General features: G+C 33.2%; 5 protein-coding genes across 12 annotated transcripts in view; 3 read left to right on the forward strand and 2 right to left on the reverse strand.

Moving 5' to 3' along the window:
• The window catches only part of LOC132907168 (dehydrogenase/reductase SDR family member 7), an 84,926-nt gene that overhangs the window by 39,982 nt on the left and 27,585 nt on the right, over positions 1–17,359 (forward strand). The window lies entirely within an intron of this gene.
• On the forward strand, positions 576–5,624 carry LOC132907158 (regulator of nonsense transcripts 1). Of its 3 annotated transcripts, none has more exons than XM_060959953.1 (6): positions 576–917; positions 998–1,220; positions 1,852–2,129; positions 2,196–2,351; positions 2,426–3,019; positions 3,095–5,624. In XM_060959953.1, the coding sequence occupies exons 2-6, from the start codon at positions 1,032–1,034 to the stop codon at positions 5,235–5,237; spliced, it is 3,360 nt and encodes a 1,119-aa protein (XP_060815936.1). In that variant the 5' UTR covers positions 576–917; positions 998–1,031; the 3' UTR covers positions 5,238–5,624. The 3 variants fall into 3 exon arrangements, with proteins under 3 accessions (XP_060815936.1, XP_060815937.1, XP_060815935.1); XM_060959954.1 differs by having other exon boundaries at positions 576–892; positions 982–1,220; XM_060959952.1 differs by having other exon boundaries at positions 577–892.
• LOC132907162 (poly(A) RNA polymerase gld-2 homolog A-like) lies at positions 7,386–13,447 on the reverse strand. 4 transcript variants are annotated; one of them, XM_060959964.1, is made up of 11 exons: positions 12,922–13,447; positions 11,718–12,489; positions 11,235–11,620; positions 10,952–11,154; positions 10,601–10,884; positions 10,360–10,528; positions 10,128–10,271; positions 9,920–10,048; positions 9,659–9,848; positions 9,461–9,576; positions 7,386–9,383 (listed from the first exon to the last, which is right to left on the reverse strand). In XM_060959964.1, the coding sequence occupies exons 2-11, from the start codon at positions 11,898–11,900 to the stop codon at positions 9,220–9,222; spliced, it is 1,968 nt and encodes a 655-aa protein (XP_060815947.1). In that variant the 5' UTR covers positions 11,901–12,489; positions 12,922–13,447; the 3' UTR covers positions 7,386–9,219. The 4 variants fall into 4 exon arrangements, with proteins under 4 accessions (XP_060815947.1, XP_060815950.1, XP_060815949.1 ...); XM_060959967.1 differs by having other exon boundaries at positions 10,952–11,136; positions 12,922–13,444; XM_060959966.1 differs by lacking the exon at positions 12,922–13,447 and adding an exon at positions 12,594–12,891.
• On the reverse strand, positions 13,744–15,525 carry LOC132907170 (coatomer subunit epsilon). Its single transcript, XM_060959992.1, has 3 exons — positions 15,397–15,525; positions 14,709–15,197; positions 13,744–14,639 (listed from the first exon to the last, which is right to left on the reverse strand). The coding sequence occupies exons 1-3, from the start codon at positions 15,523–15,525 to the stop codon at positions 14,331–14,333; spliced, it is 927 nt and encodes a 308-aa protein (XP_060815975.1). The 3' UTR covers positions 13,744–14,330.
• Positions 15,371–17,329, forward strand: LOC132907169 (syntaxin-18). Of its 3 annotated transcripts, none has more exons than XM_060959991.1 (2): positions 15,371–15,510; positions 16,052–17,329. In XM_060959991.1, exon 2 carries the CDS (start codon positions 16,326–16,328, stop codon positions 17,295–17,297), a length of 972 nt encoding a protein of 323 aa, XP_060815974.1. In that variant the 5' UTR covers positions 15,371–15,510; positions 16,052–16,325; the 3' UTR covers positions 17,298–17,329. The 3 variants fall into 3 exon arrangements, with proteins under 3 accessions (XP_060815974.1, XP_060815972.1, XP_060815973.1); XM_060959989.1 differs by lacking the exon at positions 15,371–15,510 and adding an exon at positions 15,517–15,643; XM_060959990.1 differs by lacking the exon at positions 15,371–15,510 and adding an exon at positions 15,707–15,984.

Consider the following 17,359-nt stretch of genomic DNA (forward strand, 5'->3'; position numbering starts at 1 on the left):
AAAAATGTTATATGAACATGGATCATTTAAAGGTTTATTAACTTACAATAAAAATATATAATACAGAGAAAGTAATAATAAAACTTACAATAAGAAAATAATAATACCTCATTAACCTGGTCTTTCTTTCTTTTTCTATCAGCTTTTGTTTGTAACAGATAGAAAAGAAAAGAGAGATCTCGATATTTGTCTCTAGACTGCAGGTTTTTATGCAAATTCATATTTTTGATAATATAATTAAACAAATAAAACCTCGATAGAAAATTGTTTCACTTACCAAGTATTATAAAAAGCACTATACTGTGGATACTTTATATATTGTACATTCTGTGGAATTTTACACTTTCAAATTTTCTATAAGTGCATCAGCAGTCTATTTATCTTTATCTTTTCTTCTTATGTTTATGGCTTTCCTACCATATTCTTCGTATGTCCATGACAAAGTTTGACCGTTAATTCCTGAGACACCTTGTATACCATACCAACGCAGTCTTATCGCCATCTATCGGGATGCGACGAAATCCGGCGCTTATCATACGTTTAACGAGTTTAACCGATAAAAATTTCGAGAGAGATCGTCACGGGGAATCGAAACGAGAGAAAGGCAATCTTCGTTGCCAAATAGAAAAGTTGTTGGAATTCCCCACAACCTTCAGTCGCGATCTCAATCTCTCTCTCTTCAGGACGCACTTGGAAATCAGCTGATGACGTAACACACGACGAGCGCAAGAAGAAAAGTTAGTTGTATACTCGTGTCGGTGTTGGTGGGCGCGAGACTTGCGCGAGACGAAGTATGGCGTAGGATTCTGTCTTGGCCTCTTTCATTGAGCAGTGTTTCAGAGTTCGCTCGCTACTACGTGGTGGTTTTCGTTTCTCTACCATTTTACTAACGGTAAATCACACCATCGTATTCTTGTGTATGTTGTGCTGCGTTATTTTATCACGACTGGTGTATTCAGCGCTTTACGGAATCGGAACCAGCTCTATTTTCTTGCAGGGCACGAAAAGGACACATTGAGTATCGGTACAGGATGAGCGTCGACGCATACGGACCCAGCAGTCAGACTCTGACGTTTCTCGACACCGAAGAAGCTGATTTAATTGGTGCAGATACACAGGGTAGCGAATTCGACTTCACTGATTTCACGTTACCCTCACCGAGTCAAACTCAGGCCTCGCAACACGATGCTGCCCAAAGTCAACCTAACCAACCCGTACAGGTTCGTTCTTTCACTGATCATACGTCTACCACGTTCGATCTCTAACCTATATTTTTGTTTCTTTACTTCGTTCGCCCGTGTACAAGGTATTTTTCCTCAATCACGCGGATACCACCTAACCTCAATCCGGGTTTAGTTTTACTAATACCCGACATACATTGGTTCCTTATGTCCACGCCTTAGCAGGAGTTTGCTGACCTTCCCTTTTTTTACTTTTAACGATATGTATTTGAGAGGATTTATTAATAAATATGATTTTTGCGATGTATGGATTGTTGTAAATACAGAAATCGCATATTTAAATCAGGTTTTCCAGACGTGATTAGTAGTTTTTCTATGATTAGAGGTTAGGTTCTTATATGTAGAACATTTCATAGTGTTATGCAAGGTGAATTGTTTGAATTGTTTCCGATTTAAAATTAATATTTTTAAGTATGAAAGGAAAAATAATAATGTAATATCGATATTATAAACAAGATATGGCATAATTGTTTTATATAGGATTTTGAAAAAACGGATGAAATAAGCGATAAATAAACAAAGATTATGATGTAAATTGGATGCAGAACTTAATTGCATGTAGGAATAAGTATTTATTGATAATTTTTGTGCATATATGGCTCTTTTCTAGGTTAATGGAACAAGCGGCAGTTCATCTTTGGAGTTGAAGATATCTGGAGCAGCACAAAGCCTTGCAGAATTGCAGTTTGAAGAAGAAGAAGAAGAGGCATATTACAATCGTGATTTGCCAGAACATGCATGTAAATATTGTGGTATTCATGAAGCATCTTGTGTTGTTATGTGCAATGTTTGCCGCAAGTGGTTCTGTAATGGTCGTGGAAATACATCTGGTTCTCACATTATCAACCACCTTGTCAGAGCCAAACATAAGGAAGTTACTTTACACAGGTATTTTCTTTCACACAACTCAATTGTATAGAATGATTTTTATTTCATAAGAGATTTATATTACAGAGATGGACCTTTGGGGGAGACTGTCCTTGAATGTTACTCTTGCGCTGTTAGGAATGTTTTCGTTCTTGGCTTTATTCCTGCAAAAGCAGATTCTGTTGTTGTATTACTCTGCCGCCAACCATGTGCGGCGCAGAGTTCATTGAAGGATATGAATTGGTAATTATCATTTTTAGAAAAAATCACAATTGTAATAAATTACTATCATATTTAATACTGTTTTAATGTTATAGGGATCAAGAACAATGGAAGCCATTGATAGAAGATCGTTCCTTTTTAGCTTGGTTAGTAAAAATTCCTTCAGAACAGGAACAATTGCGAGCCAGACAAATTTCGGCCCAACAAATCAATAAGTTAGAGGAATTATGGCGAGACAATGTTGATGCAACATTTCAAGATCTTGAAAAACCCGGTGTAGATGAAGAACCGCAACAAGTACTTCTGCGGTATGAAGATGGATACCAGTATCAGAACATATTTGGCCCTCTCGTAAAATTAGAAGCCGATTATGATAAACGTTTAAAGGAATCTCAAACGCAAGAAAACATCGAAGTACGTTGGGATGTTGGACTAAACAAAAAGACAATCGCCTATTTTATGTTAGCAAAAACTGACGGTGATATGAAATTGATGCATGGTGATGAACTAAGACTTCGCTACTTGGGTGAACTTCACAAGCCTTGGTCTGGAATTGGACATGTAATCAAGATCCCTGATAATTATGGAGAGGAAGTAGGGATCGAATTGAAAAATAATTCTGGCGCCCCAACGGAGTGTGTTAGTAACTTCGTCGTTGATTTTATTTGGAAAAGCACTAGTTTCGATCGGTAAGTAGTTTACAGATACTTCTCATTTTTATCTAGAGATGTGCTTCTTTTAACGTAACATCCTTTTTATAATAGCATGCAGTTAGCGTTGCGGAAATTTGCTGTGGACGACACTTCTGTATCCGGTTACATATACCATAGATTGTTAGGACATGAGGTAGAAGAAGTTCTGTTTCGCTGCCATCTTCCTAAACATTTCAGTGCTCCTAATCTGCCAGACTTAAATCGTTCACAAGTATATGCCGTGAAACACGCTGTACAAAGACCCTTGTCTCTAATTCAGGGACCGCCTGGCACGGGAAAAACTGTAACCAGCGCTACGATAGTTTATCAACTCGTCAAACAAAACGGTGGTCCTGTATTAGTATGTGCTCCTTCGAACACGGCTGTCGATCAACTAACAGAAAAGATACACAAATCCAATTTAAAGGTTGTAAGACTCTGTGCGAAGTCACGAGAAGCAATTGATTCACCAGTAAGCTTCCTTGCCTTACATAATCAAATCAAGAATATGGAGACGAATACTGAATTGCAAAAGTTGCAACAACTAAAGGATGAGACTGGTGAATTGTCTAGCGTTGACGAAAAACGTTATAGATTATTAAAGAAAGCAGCAGAAAAAGAATTATTAGAGGCAGCTGATGTGATTTGCTGCACCTGTGTTGGGGCTGGTGATCCAAGGTTGCACAGACTTAAATTTCACTCAATTCTTATTGATGAAAGTATGCAAGCAACGGAGCCTGAGTGTATGGTACCAGTTGTTCTTGGAGCGAAGCAACTAATCCTTGTTGGTGATCATTGTCAATTAGGGCCAGTAGTTATGTGCAAGAAAGCTGCCAGAGCTGGTTTATCACAGTCTCTTTTTGAAAGATTAGTGGTATTAGGAATTAGACCTTTCAGATTGGAAGTACAATATCGTATGCATCCAGATCTATCACGATTCCCATCAAACTTTTTTTATGAGGGCTCTTTGCAAAACGGCGTATGCGCGGACGAGAGGAAATTGTTGAAAATTGACTTTCCTTGGCCAGCACCTGACAAACCTATGTTTTTCTATGTTACCCAAGGCCAAGAAGAAATTGCAGGAAGTGGTACATCATACCTAAATCGAACAGAAGCATCGAACGTTGAAAAAATAGCAACAAGATTTTTACGTTGTGGAGTAAAACCTGAACAAATTGGAGTAATAACTCCGTACGAAGGTCAACGAGCTTATTTAGTGCAATACATGCAATACCAAGGGTCCTTGCACTCTAAACTGTACCAGGAAATCGAAGTCGCTAGCGTAGATGCTTTCCAAGGCAGAGAAAAAGATATAATAATTATGTCTTGCGTTCGATCGAACGAACATCAAGGTATTGGATTTCTGAATGACCCACGAAGGTTAAACGTTGCGTTGACTCGCGCGAAATACGGAATTATAATCGTTGGAAATCCAAAGGTATTGTCGAAACAACCATTGTGGAATCATCTATTAAGTTTCTATAAGGAACAGAAAGTTCTTGTAGAAGGACCACTGAACAATCTTAAAGAATCTATGATTCAATTCGCCAAACCAAAGAAACTCGTCAATGCTGCTAATCCAGGCTCTCACTTTATGTCTACGTCGATGTACGACGCAAGGGAAGCTTTGATCCCAGGTTCGGTATACGATAGATCAGGTACTCAGGTAAATGGAACGCAGAATCACAATCCTTATTACCAAAGGAACGTACCTTTAGACATCTTCAGCAGAACCCACGATACTATTAGTTACATTAGCCCAGAAAGAGCTCAAGCAGCGATGAACAACGTACCAGTTCCAGTGGGAATGTTCATGAATATGGCACACGTACCACCACGGTTCTATAATCAGCATCAGCAGGCCCTACAGGCTAGACAAAACCAACGTAATCGGCGAGGTACAGCTTTATCGAAGAACAAACAAGGCCCACGAATGGGTAAACTAAGTCAATCAGAACAGAATACTCAGCCATATAGCCAGCCAGGATTACCGTTAACACAAGGTACGACGCAAGGTATGTCACAACCAGGTTTCAGCCTTTCTCAACCCGGACTGAGTCAAGCGGAACTTTCTCAAGATTCGTTCGCTGTCGGAGAGTTTCAATCACAGATGGACGGATTATTATCACAAGATTCAACTTATCAAGGTGATCGAAGTGGTTTTTATCAATCCGGACAGTCACAAGCCGGGGGACAATTCTCCCAGCCATATTGAGCCGAGATCGTACGGCTGAGCAACGCAATTGCTATGCAGCGTCGCGGGAGCGACTGAAGGCTCGTTCGACCAATTCTTCTTCGACCAACAACCACAAATCACTAACTGCGCAAAACGGTAAAACGGCTCGGCGATCGAGTACGGTATATGCACACGCAGTCGTCGGCGTTTTAAAAGAGGGTTTTAAAACAAACAAGCAAACAAACAAACCAAAAAAAAATACTACAAATGGGGGAACTCGTCGTCATTTACCGTCGAAATGTTAAGCTGTTTTAGACGGGGAAAGAAAACGGTTAAAGAGTAAAACCACCTGGCAAACAAGTATGACAAGCCAATAAAAACAATTAAAAAAATACAAAAACAAAAAAAAAGGAAAGAAAAGAATAAGACTGGGAGACGACATCATCACCAAAATTACCAACCACCACCGTGACACGCGCTTACCGTAAAAGTACCGTTTTATCGCGGGGATCGAATGACGCTAGAATTACACACACAGCAAAGTAAAACAAAGAAACAAAAAAAAAAACATCAAAATACCAAAAACACAAAAAAATGTAACGATAATAAAGGAAAAAAGGAAGAAAGAGATACGGGACGTGTAACGCTTCATGACTTGACCAAATTCGAAAAGTGTGCCAAGATAGCGTATTAGCTAAAAAAAACGTACAAAAATACTAAACGAATCTCTAAACGACAAATCAGAAAATAAAGGGGAAATGGTATTGTTTGCGAATGTTTAATTTGCTATCGAAGATGTGAAGAATGGAAAAGAGAAAAGATTTGGAGTGCATTATATTGGCTCTGATAAACGCGTTACGTGTCTTTTTGACATTTCCTTAGAAAAGGTATGGGATGAATAACTACTGCCAAGGGAAGGAAAGAGAAAGAGAGAAACGAATTACGCCCCTATAGAGATTTTACAGGACCCCAAAAATATCGTGTTTTTTGATGGTTCATATAGATCTCTTTCGATCACTATCTTGTAAGCTGCGAAAGAAAATCACAACAGAAAAAGTACGGTTCTTGCAACGCGTGGACACGCGACAACGTCAATAATAAGAAAAGAATGACAGTACAAGACCATCCTTATCATTGGCTTGTCCTTTAACCGACAAAAACTACCATCATCGATGAGACGTTGCCGATCGAATTGTCGTCAAACAGTATGAGGCCGACACTTGAGTATCATCGTGAAGGAGGAATCCTTTCTCAGAAGCTTGGCGTGATAATTGACATTACGCTATCCGATAAGGAATCCTATTAATTTTTGATCATGTTAATTAATTTCTATCTTTTCTGCTTAGACCGGTATATATATTGTATATATTTTATTTACCGCAGGGGTCGAGAGAGCGCGCAAGAATGAAAAAAAACAATTTCATTCAGTATTTGTGTTTTTTCTTTTATACGACTTGCAGATGAATGACTAAAAAAATAACGAATCACAATGTACATTGAAACAATTAAGACAATGTACTCTGAAAAAAAGAAAAAGAGGGAAAAAATGGGAATGTTGATTCCAATCATTAACATTACAATCCTTTAACAGCATCTTTAAGATGCAGACAACTGCAGTTTTGAAAAAAAGAATACTGGAAAAAAGCAAGAAATTACTTGGATTTTGAATATTATTCTTATCTATAATGGTATAAAGTAGTCCATTTAGTGTTCAAAGTATTTTATTAGTTCTAATGTACTGACTAAAGCATCGTTCTATCTGCTAATTTTTTTAATTTAGATACTTTCTTCTTTTTTGTTCTTTTTTTTTATCTTCATATACCCCCTGCTACTTTATTTTTCTTTTTTCTCTATTTTCTGTTTATACTGGCTTCTCGCGGTAATGAATTTGATAATTGACTCGCATAAAAAATTAAGAATGAGAGAAAAAAAAGGAAGACAACACATTATATGACGCAAAATTGTTTTCTTTTCTTCTTCCCGACCAACAGCGCACCGCTAACTGCAGAATATAGTATGGAAATTCATTGTGAAATCTTAAGAAAATGAATAAATTTAATTTGAAAAGAAACAACAAATTTATTTCATTCGTTTCTAACCTATAAAGTCTCATGTTGTACACCACTTTTCGATTAAAGTTAATCTTTCGATAAAATTTTATAATTATATGATTAATTAATGGTCACATTCTATGTGTATATAAATAGTTTTTATTTAACAACAAAATCTAAATTACAAAAATTTGATATTATCGCCTTAAAATTTTGTATAACATGTGCGTAGAATTGACAAAAAACGAGATTATGAATTTCCAGTTGAGCGAAAGAAGATACTTAACACTATTTAGTTCTCATTTTATATCGGTTACAAAAATAAGTAAATTAATTAGAAAAATATATTAGGCCTGCCAATATACATATGACATACATTGTTTACGCTAATCATTCGAAAATTGGACTAAATCGTTCAGTACATACGAAAGAAAAATTTGATAAAAATAATTACTTTTTTTCTTTAACAAATCGTTAATTTTAATATTTGATTTATAAATAACATATTTCAATTTGCACAGGCCCAAAGATTGTACACAGCATTTCACAGGTTTTATACTGTTAACACAGCCTTATGTTTTTATTATACATTATGTTAAATATCTAATATGTTATTTTTCATATGAAAGACTAGTCAAAATGAGACTAGAACTGGAATAAAAGATTTTTAATTCTTTTTAAATTGAAAATAGGAACTTTAATGATTGATTCACCTTACAAGAAACGCTATTGCAAATATAATGATATATAATATACTAGTGATGTTCAGTCTACTTGTAAATTTTTTTAATATGTAATTATTTATAGAGAATATTTTTTCTTTAACAAGTACATATCGGGTAGAATCACGAAGTAAAGACGAAAATAATTTATTTTTTTGGCACATGATATAAATAATCGGAATTTAATCATTAATGTTAATAAGATGACCAATTGATTTTAACTAATTTTTTGCTGTTATTGTTGACAATATTGATGTACATCTAGTTAACATCTTTTTTTTTTATTTTTATATTTTTTTTATTTTTTCCTTTTCTCGAACAATAATTTTTTATCTTTTTTGCTTTTTAATTTTTTTTCATTATCTCAAGGAGATATTTTTTAAAATGCTTTTTTATGTGTAAATTTAAGTTCTCTATGTTTATTAAATTCTGAATAAGTACTTTTCATCTTGCATATAAATATTTTATATAGTCGAAAGAAAATTCGATGACGTGTCATTCTTCTAATTTTAAATATATGCTTTTTTTCTTTCATTTTTTACATTGCATTGAACCCATTTTGATTTTTACTAGAAGTAATTCTCAAGGGCAATTAAGACCTTTGCATCATACTTTTTAGATCAATGGGAGGCTACGTATCGAATAAATTATAGTAGCCTATAAGTGTAAGGCACCGTATTTTCGTATTTAAGAATTTTGAAAAAGAGAAAAAAAACTTTATATATAAAAATGCATATGAACCGAAGTGAATTTAAAAAGATTCTGAAAACGATAATAATGTTTTTGTGCAAAAAAAAGTGTTTCATTCATATACATACAATTGCTACTATCGAATATTCGATTTGATTTAGTATCATTTTATATCGAGTCGCGGATGCTATTGCATTTTCATATTAAGTGTTTAAAGGAAGTTTATGAATATTCTATTTTTATCGTATTAGAGCTCTCTGTAAGAAGTTTTATATGTTTATAAAAAGCAAATAAAACAGAAACGAAACAAGACGAGAGAAAAACTCGAGCTTATAAACGCAACAGATGAGCCGTTGCACGGCTATTATCACAAGATACGAGCATATTAGCTCTAGGTAAGTGTAAAATTACCTCATTGTACTTTTTTATCTCAAGTGGTATCAGTCGAATTGCCTCGAATTATATCGAAAGAGGCCAATTGCAAAAATAAACCGTTTTTCAAATATAAAATTATACTAGATAATGTGAGTATTTTTGTACCAGCCTGCACAAACGTGATTACGTCACGATATAGGGTGAAGTCGAATCCACCTTGATGAATATCCTGGCTAGGTCATGATGCTCTTTTAAGTTTTGGTATGTACAATCAAAGACGTGTTTAATCCTTGCAAAAACATCCGGATCATAAACTGATCTAGCAGTGTTAGTTAGATCGAATGGTTCTGTAGATATGTAGAAATTCCATGAGTACAGAACATCTTTTTTTCTCTAGTAGTTTTTAAATTATCATATAACTCACCTTCAATACATAGATACTTCCATTGATGAGGGTCATTTTTATAAGATCGTGCCCTTCGACATTCTTCTATTGCTATTTTATTTGCCAGCCGAACTGATATCGCATACTGATTGAAACTGATTGAATTTTATTTTATTTAAACTTTTATTTTATGGAAATATACTCTAATATATATATATATATCTTTTTTGTACTTACTCGAACATGACGTAATAACGAAAAAATTCCACAAACAATTCCCCTAAAGTTTGTCGATTCTTAGGCCGAAGTATGGAAACTGGAATGTTCAATTCTTCTTGGATATCTATGCAATGAATGTCTGTATGTGGTGCGAATTTGCCCTTATAAAGTGAATGTAAACATGGTAAAACTGGTGGATTAACACCGCCTAAAAAAAGAATAAAGAATATATATATACATATATATATTAGTATCATACAATGTAAATCCAATACATACACTGCAAAAAATGAATGACCATAAGAACTAAGGAATAACTGGATATTGTCATGTTCTTGGCATCGTTGATATTCTGAGATTGAGCCCAAAGTTTAACCACAAGTACTAATGGTCTCACCCTCCAATCAACTGCAAAATAGTGAAAATAATTTCAGAAATTAAAACACTGTACATAAACAAAATATCTTTTATCTAATAATCATCTTACTCCGAGAATAACAGTAAAGAAGATGAGTATTCCGAATGCCAACAGCGTTATTACAATTTAAATCAACTTCTAAATTTTGTATTGAATCGTAGAACTTCAAAATTGGCACCTTTGCTTGTATAAGTTCTAATTGTTCTATAAAATCTGTTAGTATAAAAAGGTTATTTGATTAATTCGAATTGATATAAAATTAATATTTGCTACCCAATGTGAAACTAATACTTTAACATACCACATCTCTTAAGGCATTTTAATATTTGTTCTAAATGCCCAATAGCCTCGTTCCTTTGATCCATTTCTGTATGCCTCACTAAAAGGCACATGTCAACATCACTATTATCAGACCCAAAACCATTCATCGTAGAGCCAACCAAGAATAAACCATATTTTGGAAAAGCAGTCTGAAAATGATTACCTCAACTTAAATATCCATTCATAAGTAAACTAGTCAGAATCAAATAGTCATATGTTACCTTAATATAAACGTAAAGATATCTCCAAAGCATCATCTTGTTCCTATAAACGATCTCAGTCTGTTGATTTAACATAAATTTTGACCAAATTTCTTTCGAAAGTCTATCCCAAATCGATCCAATAAGTAAGTCGTCTGGTGTACGGGTTACTTCAACTAAATGTGATCTAGCTAAAAATCGATCTGGAGCAATTCCGTATCTAGGAAACACATGATAATTGGGCGATAAGAATCCCATGTATCTTTTATTTCTAGGTGATCTTTGAGGAGGTGGACTGTTCCTTCCTAGAATTATAATTTATTTCTGAAGTAAATGAACAGATTAATTAATGTATTATCAATATGAACATACCTGAATGATACCTTCTTTTATTCTGATACGTTTGTACTTGACTCCTAGATGTTGACATAGTAGCGGGATAGCAATTAATAGATCTTTGATTTTGATAATATTGGTGCATAGGACTATTTGAAATTATACCATATTGCACTACTCTGTTGTTTGTAACACTACTTGGAAGTATCTTGTGTGATTTTCTGTAAGAGAATAATTTCCTGATTTTTATATATTGAAAAATGATATTACCTATAACCGATTTAATTGTTTTTTATTTATTTAAATGAATAATACTCACTTCATACTTTGTTCTACCGAGGAAATTACAGAATCTCGTTCATCCGAGCTCTCTGTTCGACTGCTATCGATGTGATGTTTATTCGGTGTGGGAGATCGTGAACTGAAGCCGCTATCACTGCCGTATTTTTCGTTATTTACGAAAGACTCTCGAAAGGAAGTTCTTTTACTCAATTTATTATACCAGTTTGATTTTTTATTTGCCAAACCATTATTGTTTGGTCTAAAAGTAAAATGTGGAGAAGGTATAAGAGATGTGTTGTTGGATGTATTTACATGTCTCTGCCAGTGTCCTCGTTGTGTGCCATTATTTGACTGCATATACTCCACATGCCTTAAAGATGGTATCTCAACCCCCATCAATAGCTCCAATGGATAAGATCCTGTCTGTAAGAATACCGCTTGTACTCAAAAGCATTTAATCCATTATTGGAATACATTAATATTTAGAAATTTGTTATATATAATAAACTTAAGAACATACTTGAATCATATGTCTGTTCTGAGAGCAAGCATCTGTGTGATATTTCACATATTCTGCTTGATGGAATGCACTTGCACCATGAATGTGCATTGTATGTGGTTGAATTGGTGGACACTGTCCATTTGCCTGTTGGCCACCCATTATCTGCACCATTATTTGTGGTGGATACACAGTATGATACATAGTCAAAATAAATATATAAAATGCTACAAAATATAGTACTAAAATCTAGAGGAACTTTTGTACTTCTTAACAAGGCAAGTATTATACTATATAATGCACTAAATATGTGAGTATTATTTACATAAATTTGTAATAAATTTTGATTTGAAAATAAAATTCATTAACAAAAAATATAGCTACACATTTATCATTCACAAATTGAACCTTTTCCTGTTGTATTTTTTCATTGGATATATAGCATATATCTAAACATTTTAAATATAATTTGTAAAGAAATAAGTTAAATTAATGCAAAATATTAACTGTTTGATTAATAGTCGAACAAATAACATAAATTCCAGGAGAACACTTTAAATATAAACCATGTATCTTATATTTTAATATATCTCAATTTTCTACGACCTTCAATAAATTCCCTTCTAATTATTTGAACATGAACACTTTTCTCTTATTGTATCTCGTTTATTATTATTTAATTTCAACAGTAGATAGTACTTTTGGTCGGCCGTTGTGACGTTTAAATATTGAACACTTCTATTTTTCAAATTCTTAGCAAAGGGTCTAAATTCACGACTTGCAAAGTGCATTCCTGAAAACACAAAAGAATCATTAACAAAATTCATCATCGATTCGAATATAATAATTTTACTACTAATTTTTGTGTACCAATCTATGTATCTATATAATATTTACTACGTAAAAATTTTCTATATTATAGGTTAGACACTGATATGTAATAACACTACATAATTAGAAAATTGTCTCTAAACACGTAACGATGATTATAGATTATATTTAATACACAGAAGTACCATAATCAGTTATATTTGATACGAATCATATACAGAAAAAAACTACCTATCGTGTAAATAACAGAGAAAATGGTTAGTTAAGAAAAATTAGAAGAATCGGTAAACCGATGAAGACGATGCAACAACAGAGATCAAAATTATGGACAATTATAGACTAGCATTAGTATTCACCGTCATTTTAATAATATAATCAGAAATTGATGATATACCTATTCTGAGTCGCCATGTTACAAAGATCTGTTCTCGATCTAACGCGATATTTCTCTAAGAAAAAAACCCACGGATCTGTAATTCCTGATCGTTCTCAAGTGATTAACAGAGAACGATACGATTCAAAAGTGCCTTGGTCTCACGATTGTATCTCCCGCCGGAATCCACTAAATGATATACGGTCTTCAAAACAACGAAATACGTATTTTCCTGCGGCGATCACGTCTTCGGGATTTGCACGAGAGTTTTGACACTTTTAACGCATTCCGACTTACTAAACTTGCCCGTTTAAATTTTCGAATTCTTCCATGTAATAAACGTTTTTCGACTTGACACTAAATATTTACGAAACGCAACGTCAGATGGCATTAGAAGAAATCGTGATTTACCAAAGGAGCAATGAGAAAAGTTGCCGATCGTTCGATTATTTTATCTATAGACTACCGGATGTTATGCGTTTATTAAAGAGTAGAAGTATATAGAATTTACGTACAATATATAAAATTCAAAATAAAATATAATATAAAATATGCAAAGTTATGACTAGACTGCGGATATGCAAATTTATATTTTTATGAACATAATAAAAAAAGAATTTAAGTAAAGATTCGTTTTACCCATGAAAATATATATATTTTACTTTGGATATTCTATACGTCTTTATATGTTGTATCAATTCTGTGTAGTTTTGCTTCTTTAAATTTTGCATTGATCCATAAGAATTTGCAATCTACTTATAACACTTACAAAGCGTTCAGAAAAATATGAATTTGCATAAACATTTGTAATCTACTTATAATAAGAAGGAAAATAGTAGTAAATTCATTTAGTTGAATGTATATTTCATGCTTCTTTTTGTTATCAGTATACCCATATATGGAATAAGTCGTTATACTGTAATAATATATGAGATGAAATTTGTATTAACACATACATTCTCGTTTAATGTATGTCAAAATGCATGCAAATTGAAATTTTATCTGATATTTGTTTCATAGATTTGTCTTATAACTGTAATATAAAATGGCAGCCATATTGGTAATTCTTATAAATATTTTATTGAGAGAGTGGATGAAGATTGGATATCTAATTATATTTCTTTTATACGTCTTCTTAATTATATATGTAAAAATTGTAAATAGTTTCGTTCATCTATCTTTTTTATTTGCCAATTACTGTAAAAATTTCATGCAAAAGTGAAATACCTCGTATAAAATCACTAAACTGAAGAAAAGGAAATGAATACTCCTCTACAGAGAACAAGGACTCGAATTCATGTAGAAGTGCGTTTTACCCTGCAATAGCACTCTAACCTCATAGCACTTTGCATCTAGAATTTGTATTATTACATTGTTTTCGATACTTCTGTTTAAACCTTACTTCATAAAATGCTATGATTCGGTACGATTTAGGTAGATGAAGAATACTGTTTCCTGAGCCTTTGAAATTCTATCTCTTTCTGTAAATACTCTTTAACAAATGGATGTTCCAAATGTGAATCTTTCAGTTGACTCAAATAACGATTAGCAACTTCAGGTGGCTTTCCCATATGCTGAGAAAGGACAATCATATTGATTAAAGTGTCTGGATTGTTACTATCTTTGTCCAAAGATTCTTGCAAAGCTGTTTCAGCTTCTTCGTATTTAGCTAGCCCAATGAAACAAGTAGCTTGACCATTTAATAGCATACTTGTACTGGAATGTTTGTCTATCATATCCTAAAATCATAATACATTAATAAATTGCCTTCTAACTGAACATTTCATGCAATACATATATGATCGTACTTGAAATATGTAATAAGCATCTTGTAACTTATCTCCGCCACTGCTTATATTTAGCCATGCCTGTGCTAGTTGTGTCAGAGTGGCATCATCATCCTTCTCCTGCATAGTTAGCAACTCTTTCTTTGCGAGATCTAACCGATCCATTTTTAAGTAAATCTGTAGCGTTAGGGCTAGACATTCTAAGTGATCTACATTACGAAGTATCCTAAGTGCCGCCTCCAAGTTCTTTTCGTGATAGTAGATGGTCGCAGCAACGATTAGGAAGTTATGATTATCATAATCAGCACGGTTGGTTGCTTGTTGTAATTCGGTGACAATCGCCTCTCTGCGAGCAGGATTCGCAAAATAATCTGCCAACATTTTCAGTGGTTGTAAATCAGGAGGGGAAGAATTATTAATTTCATCTAGCACAACACGGAATTTTCGTTGCGCTATGTACGCACGATAGAGGAACACATCTCGTTCCATCGTCACCTCTGGCGAAGATGACTATAAAAACAAAAAATGATATTAACATTCTATTTTAAGTACCTAGAATTTATTTTTAATATGTATGGATAAAAATTAGATTGACATCATGGAAATAAAGAGTAAAATAATTCGTCTTGATGGTATTGCAAAAAATACATTTAATAAAGAGAAGAAGCAAGGATATCGTTTGAAGGAAATGTACTTTGAACAAACAAACCTTTATTTTTTGTGCTTCGTTGATACATTGCTGATAGTTTCCAATATAAAAGTGATTTTTCACGTCGAAAAGTTCGTCGACGTCTGCTTGCTGACGTGCCATCTTGTCATTTCGGTAATACTGTTTCATTCAGCTACGTGTTCCGGTTTTCAAAAATCGTGTACTGCAATACCGACTACTTCGTTCCATGAGAATAATTCAATTTTATATATTTTTTCAATTTGATCATTTTTTTCCAAATTTTAAGGTTAGTCTTTTCTTTTAACTTAGACGACTTAATTCAAGTATACGTTCTTCGATTTTAAATACAGTTTCGTGCATTAATGATTAAATTTAATATTTTCTGTTTATCATATCCTTAACATATTTTCTGGAATGTCTGTTTTTAAATGTCGTAAAAAATTGTAAAATAGAATATATGCAAATATATTAATTGTATACAAACGATTGTGTATACGAATTATAAATTATTATTTCAAAAGTCATAATACAATTTGTTTCGTCATTGAGCTAGTAAATGAGACAATTGCAATGGCTTCATTATAGTATTATACGCCTATACATATTAAGTTATTTATCGCATTAATGGTACATTCTTTTTTAATTGTTTAAGCGATGTCATTTTTCGTATCTTTAAGATCTTTTTTATTTTTAGGTTAAGCATTGTGATAGTTTACAGTATAATGCAATGAACTTTATAAAGTAAGATAAACAATTTTATTGGGATATGAGAGGACATATTCATATATAAATTTTATAAAGTATTATACATACCAATTCCTGTATGACCCAAAAATTACAATTAATTTTATTTTAAACTCTGTCTTCTTCTATTGGATGCTATAAAGCTGCTATTGGTGAACGTAAAATAAGATATTTTTTTTCTTTTACCAAATATATGAAAAAGTTAATTTAAATAACAATTAAAAATGGATGTTAGTACACTATTTAAAGTAAGCGTGCAAACTGTTAGTCTTCGTAACAAGGCATTAGGAATTAATGATAATACACGGAACCTAAAAAGGGCAAAGAATAAAAGTGCCTTTTTTATTAAAGCTCAAGGTGTTGTTGCACAAATTTCCAAATTACGTGAATTCCTATTGGAAAACCGTAAAGCATACCTAAACTTTTCAAATTATTTGTCAAATGTACCAAGCATGTCAGATGGAGATCGTGATAAAATCGATATTGGTGCACAAAAAATAATGAGTACTTGTTCTCAATTAATCAAGGATTTAAGAAGAGAAATAGCAGGTTCTGAAGTTTCTCCACAAAATTTAGAACACAGAGAAATTATGTTGTTATTAATTGAGGATTACCTAAAGAATGTTTGTAAGATTTACTCAGAACAGAAAGCAATACAAGTAAAAAGAGCGATAGAGGTAAGAAAAATTGCCAAACTAGAGTTGGATACAAAGCCTATCAAACAGATACAACCTAAAGCGGAAAAACCTAGCTTAAACACAAATGAAGCTGAAGATAAGGAAAGTAAAATTGATTCTAATAGATCTAGTGCTATGAAAATACAAGAAATGAATGGTGATGTAAATGCACTGATGTATGAAGAAAAAATATCGCCTGAGGATATACAGACCTTAGAGGCAGAAAACAAGCAACTATATAATGAACTTAACACATTAACGGAAGAAGTGAAACAAATAGAAAGTAAAGTTGTACATATAGCAGAACTTCAAGAAATATTCACAGAAAAAGTATTGGATCAAGACAAGGACTTAGATCGTTTAATGACGAATGTCGTTGGATCGACGGAAAATGTAAAAGATGCTAATGAGCAAATTAGGCAAGCGATTCAAAGGAATGCGGGGCTGCGAGTGTGGATTCTTTTCTTTCTTCTAGTTATGTCATTCTCTCTGTTATTTCTCGATTGGTATAATCCTTAAAATAAAGAAGAGAATGTGTTATTTTATTACAATTGTTTGTACATATTCCTGAAGGTTGTTGT

This window comes from Bombus pascuorum, chromosome 5 (genome assembly GCF_905332965.1).
Source record: "Bombus pascuorum chromosome 5, iyBomPasc1.1, whole genome shotgun sequence".
Taxonomy (NCBI): domain Eukaryota; kingdom Metazoa; phylum Arthropoda; class Insecta; order Hymenoptera; family Apidae; genus Bombus; species Bombus pascuorum.